Here is a 19830-nt window from a genome sequence, read left to right on the forward strand (position 1 = left end):
TAAATAGCAAAAATAAATGTTTTGCCGAGCTTCTACTCCAGTTTATGGTATGGGTCTGAACAGCGTGAAGAGTTTTCCACTGTCTTCTGAGAAACGACCACTAACATATGGTCTGAAAAGTTCCGGGCCTAACACATAGATGCCACTAGTTTTATTGTATTCACCTCTGTTTCAGTTAGTACTAACATTAAAAAGAAAGCTGTTAAAATTTCATGATTTTCTATTCATTAGTTCGAGAGTTATTGCGTTAATGTGTTAAGAGTAACGCTACTTTTGTTATTATTAAAACAATTGATCAAAAAGAATTTCGTGTTTTAATTTTACACTGCTTCTTGATGGTGAAAAATGCCGTTAAAGTGAAGCATTGGCTTGAAAAATATTATGGAGACTCCGCTCCATCAGAAACAACAATAAAACGATGGTTTACTGACTTCAAACACACCGATGATGCACAACGCATTGGACGGCCAAATGAGGAAGTAACACCACAAAATATAAAAAAACGACAAAATCGTTTTGAATGATCGAAAAGAGAAGTTGCGTGAGTGAGCTGACATCGTAAAGATATCAAAAGCACGTGTTTTCTTTGTTAGGCCCGGGAATTTTCAGTCCATGTGTTATGTGCCAAAAATGTATTTTTCATTTGACAAACTGAATGATAATCATACACCAACCCACACTACGGTGTCCGAAAGTTATATCTAAAAAGTTCGTCTAAAAAATACCCGCTACTTTTCCTACATACAGTGGTCACACAATTTATTCGTACACCCTGCGTAGTACGTAAAAAACTTTAGCTTTGCGCAAAATATTTGCTGTGACAACATATTGCTTTTGGGTCACTGTAAGAATGTTACATTCCTAATGAATTGCTGCAAACAAAACTGCCGTTATTTCAACTTACACTGAAGGGTTCCAAGGAAAGCAGGTAGACGTACCAAAATGCTGAAAAACATTTATTCGTAAACTTTCAGCTCATGATACTGTTGTTACAAAAGTAACAGTAAAAATCGTTTGTGTTTTTACCAATATTGCTGAAAACGAAAGGAGATTGGTTTTCCCACGATACTATGCTGAAATATTCGGCGGCCGCCGTAGCCGAATGGGTTGGTGCGTAATTACCATTCGGAATTCACAGAGAGAACGTTGGTTCGAATCTCGGTGAAACCAAAATTAATAAAAACATTTTTCTAATAGCGGTCGCCCCTCGGCAGGCAATGGGAAACCTCCGATTGTATTTCTGCCATGAAAAAGCTCCTCATAAAAATATCTGCCGTTCCAAGGCGGATTGAAACTGTAGATCCCTCCACTTGTAGAACAACATCAAGGCGCACACCACAAATAGGAGGAGGAGCTCGGCCAAACACCCAAAACGGGTATACGCGCCAATTATATATATATATAATAATATATATATGCTAATATATATATATATATATAAATATATGCTGAAATATTCAAGAGTATTTGCATAAAAAGTAAGCCCATAAACAGTCGGTAAACGCTGGTTATCATAGTAGAGTGGCATGCTGTAAGCCCTACATTTCGGATATTAACAAAGAATATAATACATATAATAATAAAGAAGAGGTTGGAGTTCGCCAAACGCTATATAAATGAGGCAGATTCTTTTAAGGAAAACGTCATATTCAAAGATAAGTTGAAATTTAATGTCAGATGACCCTCCAAAAGTTTGGCGAAACGAAAGTACAGAACTGAATGAAAAAACCTTATTCCTACCGTTAGACATGGAGGAGGAAAGGCCGTGGTTTGGGCGTGTATAGCTGCATCTGGAGTAGGAAAAATGGTTTTTATTTATGATAAAATGGAGAAACATCTGTATTTAAACATTTTGAGGAATAATTTGCGTGCTAGTGCCGTTAAACTTGGACTGGATGCTAAAGGGTTCTTGTTTCGACAAGACAATAACCCAAAACACTCATCTTATCTCGGCCAAGAATGGCTTATTTACCACTGTAAGCAGCTTAAAGTTCCTCCTCAATCACCGGATTTGAACCCAATTGAGCATGTCTGGGAGCTCTTAGATAGGCGAATCAGAAAGCACAAAATAACGTCAAAGGCGTCATTAAAGACAGCTTTAAGTGTTGGGTGGAAGAAAATTGCAGCTAATGAAACCAAGGTATTGGTAAAAAGTATGCATCGACGTTTGGAAGCAGTTATTAAAGCTAAAGGCGGCCAGACAAACTATTGAATACCCATTTTTTATTATTTTTTTAATAAAATATTCTTTATATGGCTATGTACGAATAATATCTTTGTATGAAATTGTGCCTTATTTCGTTATTGCCTTAAGTTCTCTAATTCCAGAAATGAAATTAAAAGTTTTTGTTCATTAAATATTGAATTAATATGTTAATTTTTACGAATATGTCCAAAATTTGTTCTTTTGTATAAATGGTGCTAAGTATCAGGTATATCTGTTTATAAACTGTGAGTGTACGAATAAATTTTGTGGCCACTGTATGTAGTCTGATCTTAGAGGCACGCATAAAATATATATATATGTACATACATATACACTTTCTGGTTCCCCTTGATTATCGCAACTGAACTTTTTAAAAAGTGTTGAAGGAAAACCACATATGAAAGAGCGTGTTGTATTACTAATAAGTAAATAATATAATTCATGTAATACGAACATGGGTACAGATGCAAATTCAATGTTGCATTTGCTACAATAAGCAATAAAAATCCATACTGATAAGACTGAGCTCAATTGAACTGCATGAATACACCGTAAAAAAGTATACAAAATTTTGTGATGCGTTGATTAACTTCAAACTTCTAAACATTTACAACTAATCGTTTTCCTTTCAATAATATTATCGCTCGTACTAAGTTTGAACATATACAGTCTGTGTCAGAAAAAAAGGAACCGCGATTATTCACGCAGTAGAAAAGATATATATTTAAAAATTGTTACATGAAAGTATACCCAAAACTACGAGTCGCAATTACTAAATAAGCCGTGTAGTCTTCATCGTTGTCGAGTATAGCATGGCATCTGCTTCATGCTTTGGTCCAGCTTTTCAGTGTAGCTCGTCGACAAACAGGACTAGATTTTGCGAACTTGACGCACGTGTAACTTTAAATCATAGACTGGCCTTCCGGCTAGTTGCGTTTTCATTCTGAGAGCAGTGGTTTTGATGATGTGGGACGGTAGGATATGTTCGTCTCCTTCTGTCGACGTTCGATGGTCGACTCGCTTCAAGCCGCGCTCGGAAAAGTCATAAACATTTTTGTGCACCTTATACTGCTGATTCCACAGCACAACAAACTTTTTTAATTTTTTTCGCAGCCGCGGCGTAACATAATTTCGGCCCTTTCGAATACGTGCATAAAGACTATACATACATATGTGTGTATATATATTTGAAGCTGATTTTGTTACATGTATATATTTTTGCTTTTTATAAAATGCATTCGGGTTAAGTTCCTCACACCTGCAACTAAAAGTATCAGCATTAGAGAAGCAAAGGCGGGGTTACCGTATTGCGAAAATATTAATTTTTAACTTGAATTAATTTTCGAATTAATAATTTCCCAAAGGCTTATAGTAAATTAAAGAATGATGATGTCACAAGCTTTTGAAAGTAGCTTGTCGGTTTGAAAATTTGCAATATATTGTCATATTACAACGACTAAATTCACTGTCAGTGCTATCTTATCCAACAAAAGAGATTTTCTTTTCAAGTAAATAAGTTTCGTCAATCAAACCTGTTGCTAATTTAATAAAAGTTCACTGTTGTCTCGAACGATGGTTTTGATAGAAGTTGCCATGCAACTTTTACTCAAATCGAACTACTGATAACACTACATATCTATTTACATTCACACATGCACACATACAAATGCATATAAAGGAGAACGGAGCAATATTAAAATATATATCTGTCTAATGAACAGTGCCCGCCATAACTTGGAAACTATTTGGCCAATTCGATTCTGACAAACTGAATTGTATGGGGTTATAATATTTATTATACGCAATATATTCAATAAAATGTATAGTCACCACCATTAGAAGCCATTATCTCATCTTCGAGTTATACTTTGGTTAATTTTTGCGCAACTTGTGGAGGTAATAGGCTCCAATAAATTTGCCTTGATATCTGTTTGACCGTCAATATTTATTTTCTGTAAAGGCCAATCCAACATTTCAATCCCATTTCTATTTCCACTCTACACACTTTCGCCGGGATCATTGTCTTCTTGTAAAACCCAAAGTTTGCTAATTCTTCTAAACATCTTTTTTGGTAAATTTTATTCACCAAAAGTGCATTCAAATTGGCGCCAAGCACAAACACTCGGTTCTATGTTACCGGAACTACCCGGATTTATATCTGTGCATGTATAGGGTTGTTGTTGTTGTTGTTGTTGTTGTAGCAGTATCTTCGCCCTGTCAGTGTAGTGTAAATTACCGGTCGTCTTCGTCTAGCTCATCTAACGGTAGGCCCAGGAAACTGGCAGTTTCGACGGGTTGGGTCCAGAGGGAGAGAGGTGTTAGATGAGTGGGTTTGATGGGGCATGTGAAGAGGTGGTTAGTGTCGTGCGGGGTACCTTCACATGCAGGACATATGTTTAGTATGTCGGGGTCGATTCTGGATAGGTAGGAGTTTAACCTGCTACAGTATCCAGAACGTAGTTGTGCCAAGATTACGCGGGACTCTCGAGGAAGCTGGAGCTCTTCGTCTGCGATGGGTGGTGGTTGGACTCCGATAACGGCATTCGGGGGTCGGGAGCTTAGGAAGGTGGTAAGTGTCTCCCGATGAATGTCGTTCATAGCCTGTCTGTATACTGTCCGATCCTGGAGAGGTCTGTCCGTTTTGTCCTGGATCTCGTCCACGTAGTTGAGGAAGTGTCTCCTGATGTGCCTGGGAGGTGGCTCAGGCTCAAGCAGGTGTCTGCATGGGTGAGGCCTGCGGTGACACCCAAGCAGAAACTGCTTGCCGAGCATTTTGTTATGCTCCTTAACCGGGAGCATGTGCGCCTCGTCCTGTAAATGGTAGATAGGGGACATCAGGAGACATCCTGTCGCGGTCCTGATGGCAGTATTCTGGCAGGTCTGAAGCTTCGTCCACTGCGTATCACTGGTTCCGGGCGACCAGACAGGCGCGGCATAGTTCAGAACCGGTCGGCCTATTGCTTTGAAAGTCGACAGCAACATTTCTTTGTCTTTGCCCCAAGTGCTGCCGGCAAGCGACTTGAGGACCTTGTTGCGATTCTGTACTCTCGTTGCAATAGCGGTTGTGTGCGCCGAAAAGGAGAGCAAGCTGTCAAAGGTGACTCCCAAAATTTTGGGGTTGTTTATCGTCGGAATTGGGGTATCGTCGACGTGTACCTGAAGTGGCAGCTTGACCTCCTTTGTCCAGGTGGTAAATAGGGTCGCCGTGGATTTAGTGGGAGAAAGTTTTAAGTTTCTCGCAGTGAAGAAGCGAGAAAGGCTGGCGAGGTAGTCGTTTACTTTTGAGCATAGGCCATCAATGTCATTGCCCGACGCCATTATCGTGCAGTCGTCGGCATATGAGACCAGTGAGACTCCCTCTGGTGGCTGGGGGAGTTTCGAAATATAGAAATTAAAAAGCAAGGGTGAAAGGACACCACCCTGCGGTACTCCTTGCTTTATTTTTCTCTGTTTTGAGGTTTGGTCTCGAAATACTACCGACGAGTGACGACCACTCAGGTAGTTCGCGGTCCACCTCTTCAGCCCTGGCGGGAGTGTCGACTGTAAAATGTCATCTAGTAGCGTGGCGTGGCTGACTGTGTCGAAAGCCTTTTGTAGGTCCAACGCTACTAGGACAGTCCTCTCGCAGGGGCGGTTTTGGTTAAGGCCGCGGTTTACCTGGGTGTTTATGACGGTGAGTGCCGTGGTGGTACTGTGCACTCTACGGAAACCATGCTGGTGTGGGGCTGGAGTCAGGTGTTGAGTGAGGAGTGGGAGTAGAAGGGCCTCAAGTGTCTTCACTACTGGGGAAAGGAGAGTTATCGGACGATAAGACTCCCCTTGGTTGGCGGGTTTCCCAGGCTTCAGCAGTGGGACCACTCTCCCTAATTTCCACTTATCAGGAATGATGAGAGTGGCCATAGACAGGTTGAAGACCTTTGTGAGATATTCTACTCCCAAAGGACCCAGTTTTTTCAGCATCAGCATGTTTAGTCCGTCGGGGCCAATGGCTTTTGATGGTTTCATGTGTTTGATGGCCCCCTGAACCTCGTCGCTGGTGAAAGCAAGCGGTGCACTGTTGTAGGGCAGTTTGTGCAGCCGTCTGGTGGCACAACGTTTGGATCTGTCGACCGGAGGATGCAATATAAATTGCCGGCTAAAATAGCTCGCGCATCTCTTCGGGTCCGACGAAGTACGACCGTTGAAGGTGATATCCACCTTGTCGTTGTGCTTCGTCGGGTTCGACAGGGACCTTACGGTGGACCAGAGCTTGCCCACACCAGAGGTGAAGTTACAGGACTTCAGATGCTCTACCCATTTGGTCCGCTTATGTTGGGTGACCAGTTGCCGGATCTCCAAATTGAGATCCTTTATACGAGGATCCCCGGGATCGGCCTGGCGTAGACGGTCACGCTCGTTTGCCATAACGGCTGCTTCGGCTGGGAAATTGGGACGTAATTCCCGGATCCGTCCAGCAGGTATGAAGCGAGCCGCGGCGGCTGTAATCGCCTTGCGGAGTGCGCGTTCGCCTGCGCGCACATCGGTGGGAGTGGGTAGGGCTGCGAAGATGTTCTCAGTAAATTCCGCGAATCTGGTTGTTAAAGTTGATATATGACCGGTGATCCGCGGAAACAAAATCGGCGGGTCTCTCGATCGAGATGATAATGGGCAAGTGGTCTGATGCAAGCGATAGCATAGGTCGCCAGGTTATGCTATTTATCAGTCCAGCGCTAGCAATTGTTATGTCAGGCGAGCTGCTACAATTGCCCACTACCCTAGTGGGGGCGTCGTCGTTTACAGTGCTGAACGTCGAATCGTCTATCTGCTCTGCCAATAGCTGTCCCCTACGATCATTTGGCAGGCTTGAATGCCAAAGATCGTGATGCGCGTTAAAGTCACCTACTACCAATCGGTTTTCTCCCCTGATGAGCGCACCAATATCGGGGAGATATCCTGCCGGGCAGCAGGTGACAGGGGGTATATAAATATTGTAAATTTCGAGCTCGGCATCGCCTGACCGGACAGCTATACCTTGACGTTCTAAGGTGCTGTCCCTGCGGTCGATGCCTTCATCAATAAGACGATACTGCACTGAATGGTGTACTATGAACGCTAGGCCACCACCGTTGTCTCGCTCGCGGTCCTTTCGGTGCACGTTATAGCCGTCCCTGGTAATCAGGGGGGAGCTAGCGTGCAGTTTTGTCTCTTGGACCGCAGCTATCTTAATTCCGAGCCGACTCATGAAGTCGACTATCTCGTCAATCTTACTCGTTAGTCCGTTGCAGTTTAGTTGCAAAAGCTTGAAGCTTCGCGGGAGGGTCGTCGTAATTCGGGGGGTGAGGGATGCGTGATGTTGTCTGCGTTGGTCCTGCTGTGCGTTCCGCAAAATGGGGAGTGGCCTGATGTTGTCGGGTGGCCGCGCCACGGTGGGCGGTTGCGGGTGCAGAGCTCTGCAGCAGGGGGCAACGTAGTCGCGTGTCCACTCACGGGTGGTGTGCAGGCCGGAGCACCTCCGAAAGTGACACCAGCCACTGCAAGAACTGCATTGGACAGTTGTCAGGTTCCGAGGTACTACGGTCTGGCACACGGAGCAGACTGTGCGGGGGACCAAGAGCTGCTGGTTTGTCCCCGCACTGGGGTAGGAGCAGGAGGGTTGTGGGTTGGAGAGGGAGTCGTGTTGCTCTTGGGGGCTCCTGGCCGTTGAGGTGTTGTTAGTGGCGGCAGTGTGATGTGCCGGCACTGAGGGCAGTGTCGCCGTAGAGGCGGTGACCGCCTGTGGGCGGGAGCAACACGTGGCCACATACCTTGTGGACCACTCCCTGTGAGTCTTAAGGCCTGAACAGGTCTTAAGATGGCACCACCCGTTGCACTGGTTACACCTAACCGAGGTGGAGTTCGGGTGGAGCCGTTTGTGGCAAATGCAGCAGTAAAATACTTCAGGTCCGGGGTTGGGTTCGACGCCAGCCCGGAAGAGAAGTATTTGGAGCAAACTGGCTGCAATGAGTTGCTCCTGTGACGAAAGGTTTTGGGTAAAATACGGTGCACTAGACAGGGCTAGTGTACTGGGGCGGCAGCCCTTGGTCGGGAATAAAAACCCGAGTCATTCCGGTAACGTAGAACCGGCAGATAGGGTTGTTCACTAGGTGCGCTTCAACTTTTTTCCGATAGGGAGGACCGACGCAATATTTTTTATTTTTCGCTTGTCATTTGTAAACTTCATTAGTATACATTTCATCATGGAACGCTACACACTTGAGCAACGATTGCAAGTCGTGCAAATTTTTTATGAAAATAATCGTTCTGTTGCTGCTACTTTAAGAGCATTACGGCAATTTAACAAGCCGTCCCGTTTTGGGGTTATGTGAAGTCATTGGTCTACAGTAACAAGCCGGCGACGATTTGTGAGCTCAGAGCCAGTATTGAACGCGAAATTGCTGGAATTTCGGCCGATTTATGCAAAAGAGTGGTCGAAAATTGGGTTCAACGATTGGACTTCGTAAAACGTGCACGCGGTGGTCATGCAAAAGAAATCGAATTTCATACTTAAATGTATATGTTCAAACTCGATAATAAAAAAAAATTAGTTAAAAAAGTCAAACCGTTTGTGTTTTATTCAAAAAAGTTCAAAAGTTGAAGCGCTCTTACTGAAAACCCCTATATTTCCCCCATGTTTATGCTGCTACAACAACAACAACATAAACCTTAAGTGGATGCTTAACAGTTCGTTGAAGTTGTTGATTATCAACAGTGCATTAGGACTGCTATCAATTCCGTTCTGAATTTGCCTTAACCCAATGCAAGTCCTTTTTCAATGTGTGCTAATTAGAGCGGCGGTTTTCCCTCGAATCGTGTCTTTGGATGTATGAGCGCCACTTTTTCTTAAAACTACTTTAGCTTTACGCAACGATAAATTGGCTTTTTTCACAAACAAATCAATATCACATATGCCACCGATTAGTCCAGTCATCGAAGCACCTTTTAAACGCGTTTGAAGAGATCTTTTTCAACTCCTTCAGCGAATTCTCCTAAATATATTACATGCTACCATTTTTATGTGTCGTAAGAGTTTACCAATATTACCTTTGTCGTTTTTTTTTTTTTATTTAATTTTTAATAAATTTGATTTTCTTTATAATTATATAATTTGTTGGAAATTCATGCCAGCAACAGTCTATGTATAATTGACTATTATTACAAATATAAATATTTTCCCTTTATTATTTTTGAAAGTGTCAAACATATCCATACATATATTCATATTTTTGTAAAAAAAATTTTCTTTCTTTTCTATTGCAGATTTCGCGAACTATCATTAAATTTGTTGAATTGTGCTAATCATCCAAAGCCCCTATTTAATTCCTACAAAATTTGAAGTCAATACAAAAATTATTCAACGAGATCACTGCTATTTAGCATGATAAAAGAAGAAAACACAGCTATCAAATACTCTGGACTGTAACAAGCTAAACCCATTTGCTGTTTTACAAATTAAGATTGTGATAATTGTTTCTTGGAACTTTAGAAACTAAGTTATATTCTCGTTTAAGTATAAGAAATTTTAAGTCCTAGCGAAAATGAATACCAGCGGCAATTATTTCGATGAACAACTCGTCCATATTTACACACATCTGGTGCAGAATTATGTGCCAGACTTTGTACTCACTATGGGTAAACATTTTGAGTATACGCCGTGGATATTCTCGTTACTCGGGTCGGTGGTGATCGGCTTGAGCGGTATACTACCTTTATTCATTATACCCACTGGTGAAAAACTCCAGAAAGGCGGTTATGCGGATCGTAAGTAAATAAATGATGAAATTATTTAATTTAAATTTTAAGTAATACTTTTAAAAATACTTAAGTAATACGTTCAAAATTAATTAGCCAATATGTTTCTTTTTTGTAGCTGCTGAGTCCAAATTCCTTAAAGTGCTGTTAAGCTTTGCTGTCGGCGGCCTACTGGGTGATGTTTTCCTTCATCTGTTGCCTGAAGCTTGGGAAGGTGAACAACAAAGTAAGTCTACTTCATATGTATTTGTAATTATTTGAATAAACTAACATAAAGGGTGTTTTTATAAGGTAGAGATTATTAATTGGATATGGAAATGGCGAAATTCTTTTTATCGGTAGATAAAACGTTTATTAAAATTGCTTTCGGACATAAAATCCGACCAGGAGTAACAGTCGGTTCAGATAATTTAGATCCAACTCTTAGGTGATAGCAATGTCGTTTTGGTGCGTTGGCTGTCTTGTGTTTTTAAAAGGCAAAACTAGAAAAGAGGTGATTTTTAGGAATTCATTGAAAGGAGAGCATTGCAATAAAATTATTAAGGATATATAAACTACAAATACGTATAAAGATAATAAATATTCAGAGACTTCTGCATAATCTTCCGCGGCTTCCATTGCTATAGTGTAGGTATATGGCCGTTAGAATCCCTAAATCAAAAGCAAAAAACGACCGTTAAAATAGGAAAAATTTAGAACAAAATGGCTGCCGTATCCAAACGGGTTGATGCGTAACTACCATTCGGAATTCGGAGAGAACGTAGGTTCGAATCTTCGTGGAACACCAAAATGAAGAAAAAGTTTTTTCTAATAGCGGTCGCTATCTCGTCACTATTACTGAATTGACTGCTGTGTGCTTGTTGAATCAGGGAAGAAGCATCTTTAGTCTCCAATATTTGTGCAAAAGTACGATAAAGATTCTTGAAAGAAATACAAGAAATTACAAAATTCTGTACCGAGGACGTTAAATATTGCTTTTCATTCAAGAAGAACATTTAATGAACTTAAAAATAGGTATTCACAGGGGTTCAGGTATAACTTTTATGATGTAGCCAGTAAGTCTCTCCATTGTAAAAAGATTTTACAATGAATTTAACCGTTATTGCTTTCTCAGGCAAAAATACTTACTTTCTTATTTTTATTAATTGCTCTTGTGGAAATAGAATTTTAAGTGTGGATGCAAGCATTCAAAAGCATACGAATTACAATTCTTCATTTTGTTACCTGAGAATTTCTAATTCACATATGTAAGTACATATCACATCTCTATTGCAATTTCAGGTCCCACTGAACATCCTTCTTTGCGCTCAGGCCTGTGGGTTTTATCGGGCATACTAATTTTCACGATTGTCGAGAAAATATTCTCCGGTTACACCAATGCCGATGAGGAGAATCCACAGCCAAAATGTGTGGAAATTGCAAATTGTTTACTTCGCAAAACAGGCGGGAGAATACCAGAAGGCCACAATAGTTCAGAAAGCTGCGCAAGATCATGTGATATCGAAGAAGTACCCAATGGTTGTTTCTTGCGCGAACGCGAACAAAAACAAAAGGAGCAGCCAAAAAAAGTAGCAGGCTACTTAAATTTAATGGCGAATTCCATTGACAATTTCACACATGGTCTGGCTGTTGCCGGTTCATTTTTAGTCTCATTCCGACACGGTGTGCTAGCAACATTTGCGATTTTGTGTATGGCAGAATTCTATAAAAATATATATTTTTACTACAGATACTCATATTTCAAATTTTCAGTGCACGAGATACCACATGAAGTTGGTGATTTTGCCATTCTCTTGCGTTCTGGTTTTAGTCGATGGGATGCTGCCCGCGCTCAACTATTGACCGCTGGTGCCGGTCTTCTGGGTGCGTTAGTTGCAATTGGTGGTTCGGGTGTCACATCGGCCATGGGTAGGCGCATATTTGTTCTTAATATTTTATCTTTGTATAATCTCTCTTATACTTTTAAATTTTAGAAGCACGAACTTCCTGGATTATGCCCTTCACGGCTGGAGGATTTCTCCATATAGCTCTCGTTACTGTATTACCAGATCTCTTGAAGGAAGAAGAGAAAATGGAATCTATAAAACAATTGTTCGCGCTAATATTCGGAATTCTGATAATGGCTTTTATGACGGTATTTTTTGAGTCATGAACACATATTTGGATCGAGATTTGTTCTTCTAATAATTAAAATCATTAAATTTCTACAAATAAGTGCTTGCAATTGGGCATGTGTATGTATGCATGTATGTTTAAGCCGAAAATATAGGTGCTTTATATTTCCATAATACTGATTCAAAAATACAAAAACAAGCGCTTACAAAAACATTTGGTATTGTATAATATTTTCGAAAAAAAATTTTAAACAAATAAGTATAAAAAATACGCGGCTAAGCACTTTTTGTAGTTTAAAATTTGCGTTAAATCTTATTTGCATTACTGGAAGTAGGTATTATTTCATACAGAAATAGCATTACAAGTTATATCAAAATTAAAAATGGTTATTTTTTATTATTTTTGTAAGATTTTCGCCATATACTTTTAGTTGCATTATTTTATATAGCACACCATGAGAAACATTTTGACGAGGATAATGGTCTATAACAGTTTAATTATCGCCTCAATCTTTTGTATTTGGAATATTTTATTTTATAAAACTTTCACTAACTTTTACATAAATTCTTTATGTAGCATTATTAACTGGAAAGTAGTTGAATTACTTATGCATAGTTTTTATTAATGTAAATAAATATCCGATGTATTTGTGATACGTATAAAACCAATCTTTAAGATTATGCCGTTGATAAAAAATATTAAACTTCAAGAGAGAAGACTTGAGAATCGAGATGTATATATAAATAGTGTGAAAAACTATGTGTAATAAAGAATTTAAGAAAAATTAAAAAGTTACGTTGTTTTTCTTTCATAATAAATGAATAATAATAAAATAAGTAGATATAAAACAAATTCTGTAGCGTTCTTTTGATTTTTATCAGCCTTTTTTGTTATAAAAAGTGGACAGCCCAATGTAAAGTGTATAACAGTAAATTTTTTAGGCTATTTGCGATAACCTAAATTACACGTCGCTTGTCAATTTGTTACGAGACTAAATATTGTGTTTTCAACTTGTTTCTGAATGGTTGAAAATTATAACATTTATTGTAAAAAAGTTTAATCTAAATTCATCCCTTAAAAAGCTAATAATACGTTCACATATGCATTAGTCAACTATAAGTCTACCAAATTAATCTACCCGTTCACATATGGCAGATTACCTGTAAAATTGACAATCACCTGTTAATACTGCTTTGAGAGGTTTTTCCTCATAGACATTATTTTGGTGAAATATATCCGTGATTTTGGCTTCTTTAATTGTTATTAATGATATTATTAAATTAAGAAAACACAAAAAGAGAAGGAATAGCTAATTTAATTGCGCAATTGGCTGCTAAAAATAAACAGTTGGAGGAAATCCGAATGCGACGTTTACTGAGGTTCCAAAAAATTATGGAGCAATGCGCATGAGATATTTTATATTGCATTTTATAATAAGTGGACATAACGTTTATGGGCACACGCTTTTTCCTGTAAAATGAATCCATAATTAATAATATTTAACAAAAATGTTATTGGAATTATGTTTAAAGCCCTGTTTTTTTTTTGCCGACATCCTTTCCTTTAGTTTTTATTTCGATGTTTCTCCTTACATTCGTAATAATAATTATCGGAAGAACAGAAAACACAGCGTTGTATGTCGAAAAGTATCGTTGTTATCTAGGTTTATTTTATAATCTCAGATTTTGGGAGAGAAATTTTGTATGGCAAATCGCTCTTTTTAATTACGGATTTTGAATTAAGCGCGAAAAAGTAGATCATCTACTTATATGAGAAGGTATTATAAGAATATTCTTATTTTGGGAGAGTTCACGTAGTTGGCAACGCATATTTTGCTAGTACAACACCACTGACATTCCGTTGTCTACTCGATTTTTTTTGTATTTATTTTCGGTGATTTAAGTGCGATATCTTCTTGCAGGATTGGTAAAAGCGGTGAAAATTATCAATAAAATACCTAAAACCAAAATGCCGAAAGCCAGAATAACTTTAATCGAGCGCATTAATTACACGTTATGAAACTGGCCCCCTAAATCTCAAGCCCTATTGGTATATTGAGATCAAAGAAATTGTGAACAAATTTTACCCCTAGCGCTGCTTTGGTTTTATTGCTGCTGCTACCGCAGCTGCAATGAAAATTGCAATGGGACGCATAAGGAACAAAAAAATTTGGCTATACTTCGATCGGATATCGGATTGTGCGGCACGATGTAAGAATTGCAAACTAAATTTGTCTTGCAAACATACTTCGGCAAATTTGGTCCGTCATTTGTATTACAAGTAGGTCGTTTTCTATTAATTTACTGCTCAAATACTTCACCCGTTGTTGGTGGCCCCTTTTTCTCCTTCACAGGCACCATGTTGATGCGAGCTACTACGGTGCAGAACGGACTGGTTTTCTGAAACAGAAGCGTGGAAGAATAAATCAGCGTTCGAATGAAGTAATGGAAGTAACGGCCACTTACCTACCGTCTGTTACTACAACTGAGTCATTCACTCCAGTCGACGTAATAAAACAAGAAGTCGTACCATTGAAGCTCGTACGTTGTAATAGATCTGATGAAGACGACGAAGACACGGTATTTAGCTTAAATAATTCTTGCAAACATTGCCTAAAAATGAACATATCTCGTAATTGATTATAGCGCTCGGCACATGAATATCAAGAACCAAATGCATCATTATCTTCGCCCCCGATGAACATACCATCTACGGAGGAGACAAACGAAGATATAAACCTTAATAATGATCTACATGCACATAATATTAACGTTCAGGACGCTCTTAATGTGCAGATGTGTATGGAAACCCCCCACCTTAAAGAGAAACTTAAGGCCGAAACACGCTACTACAATGAGATGGCTGAGTTAGCACGAGCTAAAAGGAATATGATTGAACTGCAGAGTAAAAAAATTATGCTAGAAATGGAAACCATGCGATCCAGCTGACTAGTGACTAATGCTACCAGTAGCATGCCTCAGTCCTTGTTTTGTTGGTAATCCTTTTAGAAATCGCTTATCATAAATGCTTATTAACTTGATACTTAGAATTCGTACACATTTATTTATCTCTTTAATTGTAGGCATGCAAAAAAGTTACAAAAATCAATGCGTAAGAAGCCATTTTGTGCTTCCTGCTAATATTAAAATGTAATGAAATTGAACTCTAAAAGGTATTACATGTAATGTTGTCTCATTCGTTATTTTTTCTGATTATTATAAATGGTAGCTGTGGAAGTGCGCGCTTCTGGCATGTCTGTATTAACATTGTAAGCGGTGCCATTTGGACTTGAATTTTGTAAGCGATCCAACTCGAGTCTGACTTTTTTAGCCTGCAATGCAGTAAAATATTTCTGCATACGGTAATAGCCCGCTTTTTCACGGAAGTACTCGGTTTCCATACGTAAACGTTCTTCATTCAATTTACGTAGTCGGTTAGTATCTGCCGATATTTTAAAAAATCGATCTGGCGTTGCTTCATGGCTTGAAGATGCAGATAAAGGCCGCGCCACAGGGTAATTGTGCATCACCTATGGATAATGTGTATATTTATTTAAACGTTAATATATGAATATGGCATATGTAAATTACGTTAGGATCGAAAGGGTCCTCATCACCATTAATTTGTCCCGCATGATCTTCCTCTATTATATCTTCAAACGTTGGTTGATCTTTCTTCACACTTGCATCATTGTATTCTATCGTATATTCCTCATTTACCCCTTGCCAATTATCATCATCGTTATCGTATTCATATTCATCGGTTTCGTCACAAGTTTCCTAGAAAAAACGTAAATTTAATCGTGTAGTAATATTCAATATTTAGATCATATATGTATGTATTTTTTAAAATGAAATTTAAATTACCTCTGGTAGATTTCGTCGCCGTCGTCTATGACGTTTCGCCGGGGGACTCGAGAGCACTGCGTGTGTTACTGTAAGATGTCTGCGAATTTCTTCGAAACCTTTTTCATCAAACGTGTTGTTGCACATATTGCATTTAATTTTTCCATCGTCCGTATGCTCACAATGCTCCCATATAAAGTTGTCGTCAATATCTAAGGATTCTTGCTCCAGTTCCCCGAATCCACGTCCTTGCGTAACAATACCATGCATACGATGTAAATGACGTTGTAAATTACTTGTGCCTTGAAAGGATAGATTTTTTTTGCAAAAGCTGCAACGCACAACATCTTGTCCAAGCCGCGTACAATATTTCCAAACAATGCTCGTGGCCGCTGACGACCGTCTGCGCCGATGAACAATTGACTCAGGCTCATCCTTAACATCAATCATCCCGTTGTCTTCATCGGCAAAATTATTTAAAATTGCCTATATAAAAGCAAGACTAATTTAAACCGACAAAAAACCAACCATATTTTGTAACTTACCGTTTCGTTTTCCACCCGTCCAACAATATTATGTCGGCGTTGCAAATGTGTTATTACATTTGCAGTGCCATGGAAACTCATTACTTTCTTACAAAGTTTACAACGAATTGTGTGCCTTGAAAGTTTATCACAATAATTCCAAACATAACTGCTTCCTTTGCGTTCCTTTCGTAGCCTTACATCAGAATGATTTTCGCCCTTCATTTTAGTACCCTCGTCTTCTAAATTGTTCATGGTCGAGTCCATTTGATTGGACATCTCAGCCACGAATTCTTCCGAATCCTCCATGTCTTTTGAACCTCCCAATTCGTGAGAACTAATTGCTCCCGAATGTTTACGACGTAGATGTTTGGTTATATTCGCGGTATTTCCACCACCGAAATAGAGTAGCTTATTGCACAAATGACAGCGCGCGTATCTGCAGTCTTCCTTAGTACAATATTTCCATATAAAACTCCGACTTGTCCGACCGAGTGCACTATTATTTGCAAGATCTTGGCTATCCTGTAATAATGGATTTCAATATTAATATATTTCAATACAGTTATTAATAAGTATATTACCCCTTCACCGTGATGTGTTTGTCTGTTTATATCATGGGCTGCAAATAAATGGCGGGCCAAATTACTAGTTTGATTGCTAACACTGCTGGCGCATATAATGCACTCTAGTGAGCCGCCACTACTACTTCCTAAAGGGCGGAAATACTGCCATACAAAGCTATACTTTCGCCGTTTAGTACTCCCTGTAATAATACGATCTTCTGTTGACTCAGCTTCAATGAAATCCTCTTGGATGGTTATATTTGTGAATTGCGCGCTCGTCCTCTCAGAGGAATCAATTTCCATTTGCTCAACTATGCGGTCTAACGCTTACGTTTAACATATATTTTTCACTTTGTTTTGCTTAATTTTGCAAGTTCTTAATTCTCTAGTGACCACTCAAGCTTCTCACTGTCAAGGTGTATTAATCAATTGTCCAAATATACAAAATTCTTTTTGACATTTCTTGTCCACATCTGGAATCAAAATATTGCATCGGCGCAAAAAGTTATGTATTATTATCGGTTAGAGTATACATTTGCCAGATTCAAAAGTTATTCAGGCAGTGGATATATGGAAAGATTATAAGTCACTTATGGTCTTAATATATTTTGTTATCATAAAGAGTTGTCAAAAAATGTAAATAGCGTACTCTAAGCACATTGAATACGGCAGCAACACAACGAAAAAACATCAAATTTTGTACGGGATTAAATTTTAGTGATGGGCGAGTCGAGATGTTTTAGTCGATTGTTCAAATATCCCGATGTTTTTTCTCATGCTCATAATACGTTCACATATAAGTAGATGATCTACTTTTTCGTGCTTAGCTCAAAATCCGTAGTTAAAAAGCGAGTTTTCCGTACAAAATGTCTCCCCCAAAAGATTATAAAATAATCCTGGTTAATAACCATACTTTTTACTGTGTTTTCTGTTCTATCGATAATTATTATTACGAATGTAAGGAGAAACATCAAAATAAAAACTAAATTAAATGGATGTCGGCAAAAAAACAGGTTTGTAAACATAATTCTAAGACCATTTTTGTTAAATATTACTAATTATGGATTCATTTTACAGGAGAAAGCGTGTGCCCATAAACGTTTTGTCCACTTACTACTTATTATAAAATGTAATATAAAATATCCCATGCGCGTTGCTGCCATAATTTTTTGCAACCTCAGTAAATGTCACGTATTATTAGCAGCCAATTGCGCAGTTAAATGAGCTATTTCTTCTCTCTGTCTTTTATTCATATCGTTAATAGTAATAAACCCAAAACACCGAAATGTTCCACCAAAATAATTTCTATAAACCTTTCACAACAGTATAAACAGCTGATTGTCAATTTTGCAGGTAATCTGCCATATGTGAACAGGGAAATTAATTTTGTGGATTTATTGGTAATTAATGCATTTGTGTGAACGTACTTTTAGGTTTAAATAACACATTAGATTATAATCGATGTAAACGAAAGGAATATCTTGGACTAGCGCTAGGCTAATCTATTAAATTTGGTGTGGGTAAGCCAGCTGATTTGCCGTTTTTCATTCGTCGTATACATCCGGATGTCAGCATAAAATGAAATGACGAAAAACCGTTGCGTTCGCACTTCGATCGTACGCTCCAATTCCATGCCGGTTATGCAAAATAGTTCGTCCTTTTCTTTTTCTTTTCTACTTTCTTTTGTCGTGATATTTCTATGTACAAAACTTTGTTGTTGGTCTCGCACCACCACCTTCAAAGAATGCGCCTTGGACTAGCTTGACAACTTTATTTGTTCATGAAAAGATTAGTAAAAAAAATGAGATTTATTTTATATAATTATTGGATATACGGGCCTATATGAAATTTTATTAAAATTTCCCGAACGGCGGGTTTTAATGTTACGTATATTAAGTAAAAGAAAATCGATATTTTATGTAAATTTCTCTTAGTCCGTATAACCAACATAATATGTAATATAAAAACCAGTATACTCGTAAAATATCTCCATTGCGAAGTCGGGCCCAAGTCGGTTGTGGACCGGATTGTATTTTTGCAACGATGGAGATTTTCTCAATTGTTTAAACATCTCGAACTCGTCCATAACTATTAAATTTTACTAAAACCAAGGATGATAGAGTACGAGGTCACCCCTTCCGAATTCGCTGTGTCGTCAGGCTCCATGAATAAACAAACAAATGTAACATATTTGATATTGCAGCCATAATCACATTCATGTCTACTCCTGGTGATGGTACTCGTAACTTTATTTAATGTCAACGCGTAATCGCTTTATTTTACGTTTACAGTTTCACACACTTAACTTACGACTGAAACACCTATGCGCGTGCAACTCTGCTTATATACTTATACATATGTTTAATACCTATCGTAATTTTTAGATTTGACAGCTCGTATCTTCTGATGACTTCGGTCTCGCCTTGTTACGTCTTATCATCTGGCGTCAAGCCGAATTCATGTTTTTGGTTTAGTATCCCAATCGCTCGGTACTACCACAATTGTCAGTCGGCTACGAATTTTCGCGTTTGGCTACAATATATATTATATAATTACAAGACGTGCGTAGGTTTCTTTGTCAGCCAATGTGTGTATTCCAACAGAGAATACATTTGTGACACAGCTACTAGTACTGGGAAACTTTATATACAACTTTAGTTATAAAACATTACTTTGTATCACAAAGAAGAGCGAATTTCGTTAAGGTGTTATGTACTAGGTGCTCTGAAATGATAAATGATGTATGCTGACCTATTATGGACTTACATTCGAGTGTAGTCGCACTATAAGGAAATCTTCATAGCAAC

At 38.7% G+C, this 19830-nt stretch overlaps 3 protein-coding genes across 4 annotated transcripts in view; 2 read left to right on the plus strand and 1 right to left on the minus strand.

The window, feature by feature from the left end:
* LOC128854947 (zinc transporter ZIP13 homolog) overlaps positions 1 to 12230 on the plus strand; it is a 32649-nt gene extending 20419 nt beyond the window's left edge. For both annotated transcript variants that reach the window (XM_054089468.1, XM_054089469.1), the window contains exons 2-6: positions 9482 to 9982; positions 10092 to 10199; positions 11255 to 11662; positions 11726 to 11881; positions 11947 to 12230. In XM_054089468.1, the coding sequence (XP_053945443.1) occupies positions 9760 to 9982; positions 10092 to 10199; positions 11255 to 11662; positions 11726 to 11881; positions 11947 to 12125 (1074 nt within the window). In that variant the 5' untranslated portion in view covers positions 9482 to 9759 and the 3' untranslated portion in view covers positions 12126 to 12230. The remainder of the gene's footprint in view (positions 1 to 9481; positions 9983 to 10091; positions 10200 to 11254; positions 11663 to 11725; positions 11882 to 11946) is intronic.
* Positions 12231 to 13942: 1712 nt separating this feature from the next.
* On the plus strand, positions 13943 to 15143 carry LOC128854949 (uncharacterized). The gene is made up of 3 exons (XM_054089471.1): positions 13943 to 14368; positions 14442 to 14667; positions 14734 to 15143. The coding sequence occupies exons 1-3, from the start codon at positions 14220 to 14222 to the stop codon at positions 15034 to 15036; spliced, it is 678 nt and encodes a 225-aa protein (XP_053945446.1). The 5' UTR covers positions 13943 to 14219; the 3' UTR covers positions 15037 to 15143.
* Positions 15132 to 17717, minus strand: LOC128854948 (uncharacterized). Its single transcript, XM_054089470.1, has 5 exons — positions 17042 to 17717; positions 16479 to 16982; positions 15955 to 16419; positions 15679 to 15867; positions 15132 to 15617 (listed from the first exon to the last, which is right to left on the minus strand). The coding sequence occupies exons 1-5, from the start codon at positions 17324 to 17326 to the stop codon at positions 15288 to 15290; spliced, it is 1773 nt and encodes a 590-aa protein (XP_053945445.1). The 5' UTR covers positions 17327 to 17717; the 3' UTR covers positions 15132 to 15287.
* Between the last annotated feature and the right edge of the window lie 2113 nt (positions 17718 to 19830).

This window comes from Anastrepha ludens, chromosome 2 (assembly GCF_028408465.1).
Source record: "Anastrepha ludens isolate Willacy chromosome 2, idAnaLude1.1, whole genome shotgun sequence".
Lineage (NCBI taxonomy): Eukaryota > Metazoa > Arthropoda > Insecta > Diptera > Tephritidae > Anastrepha > Anastrepha ludens.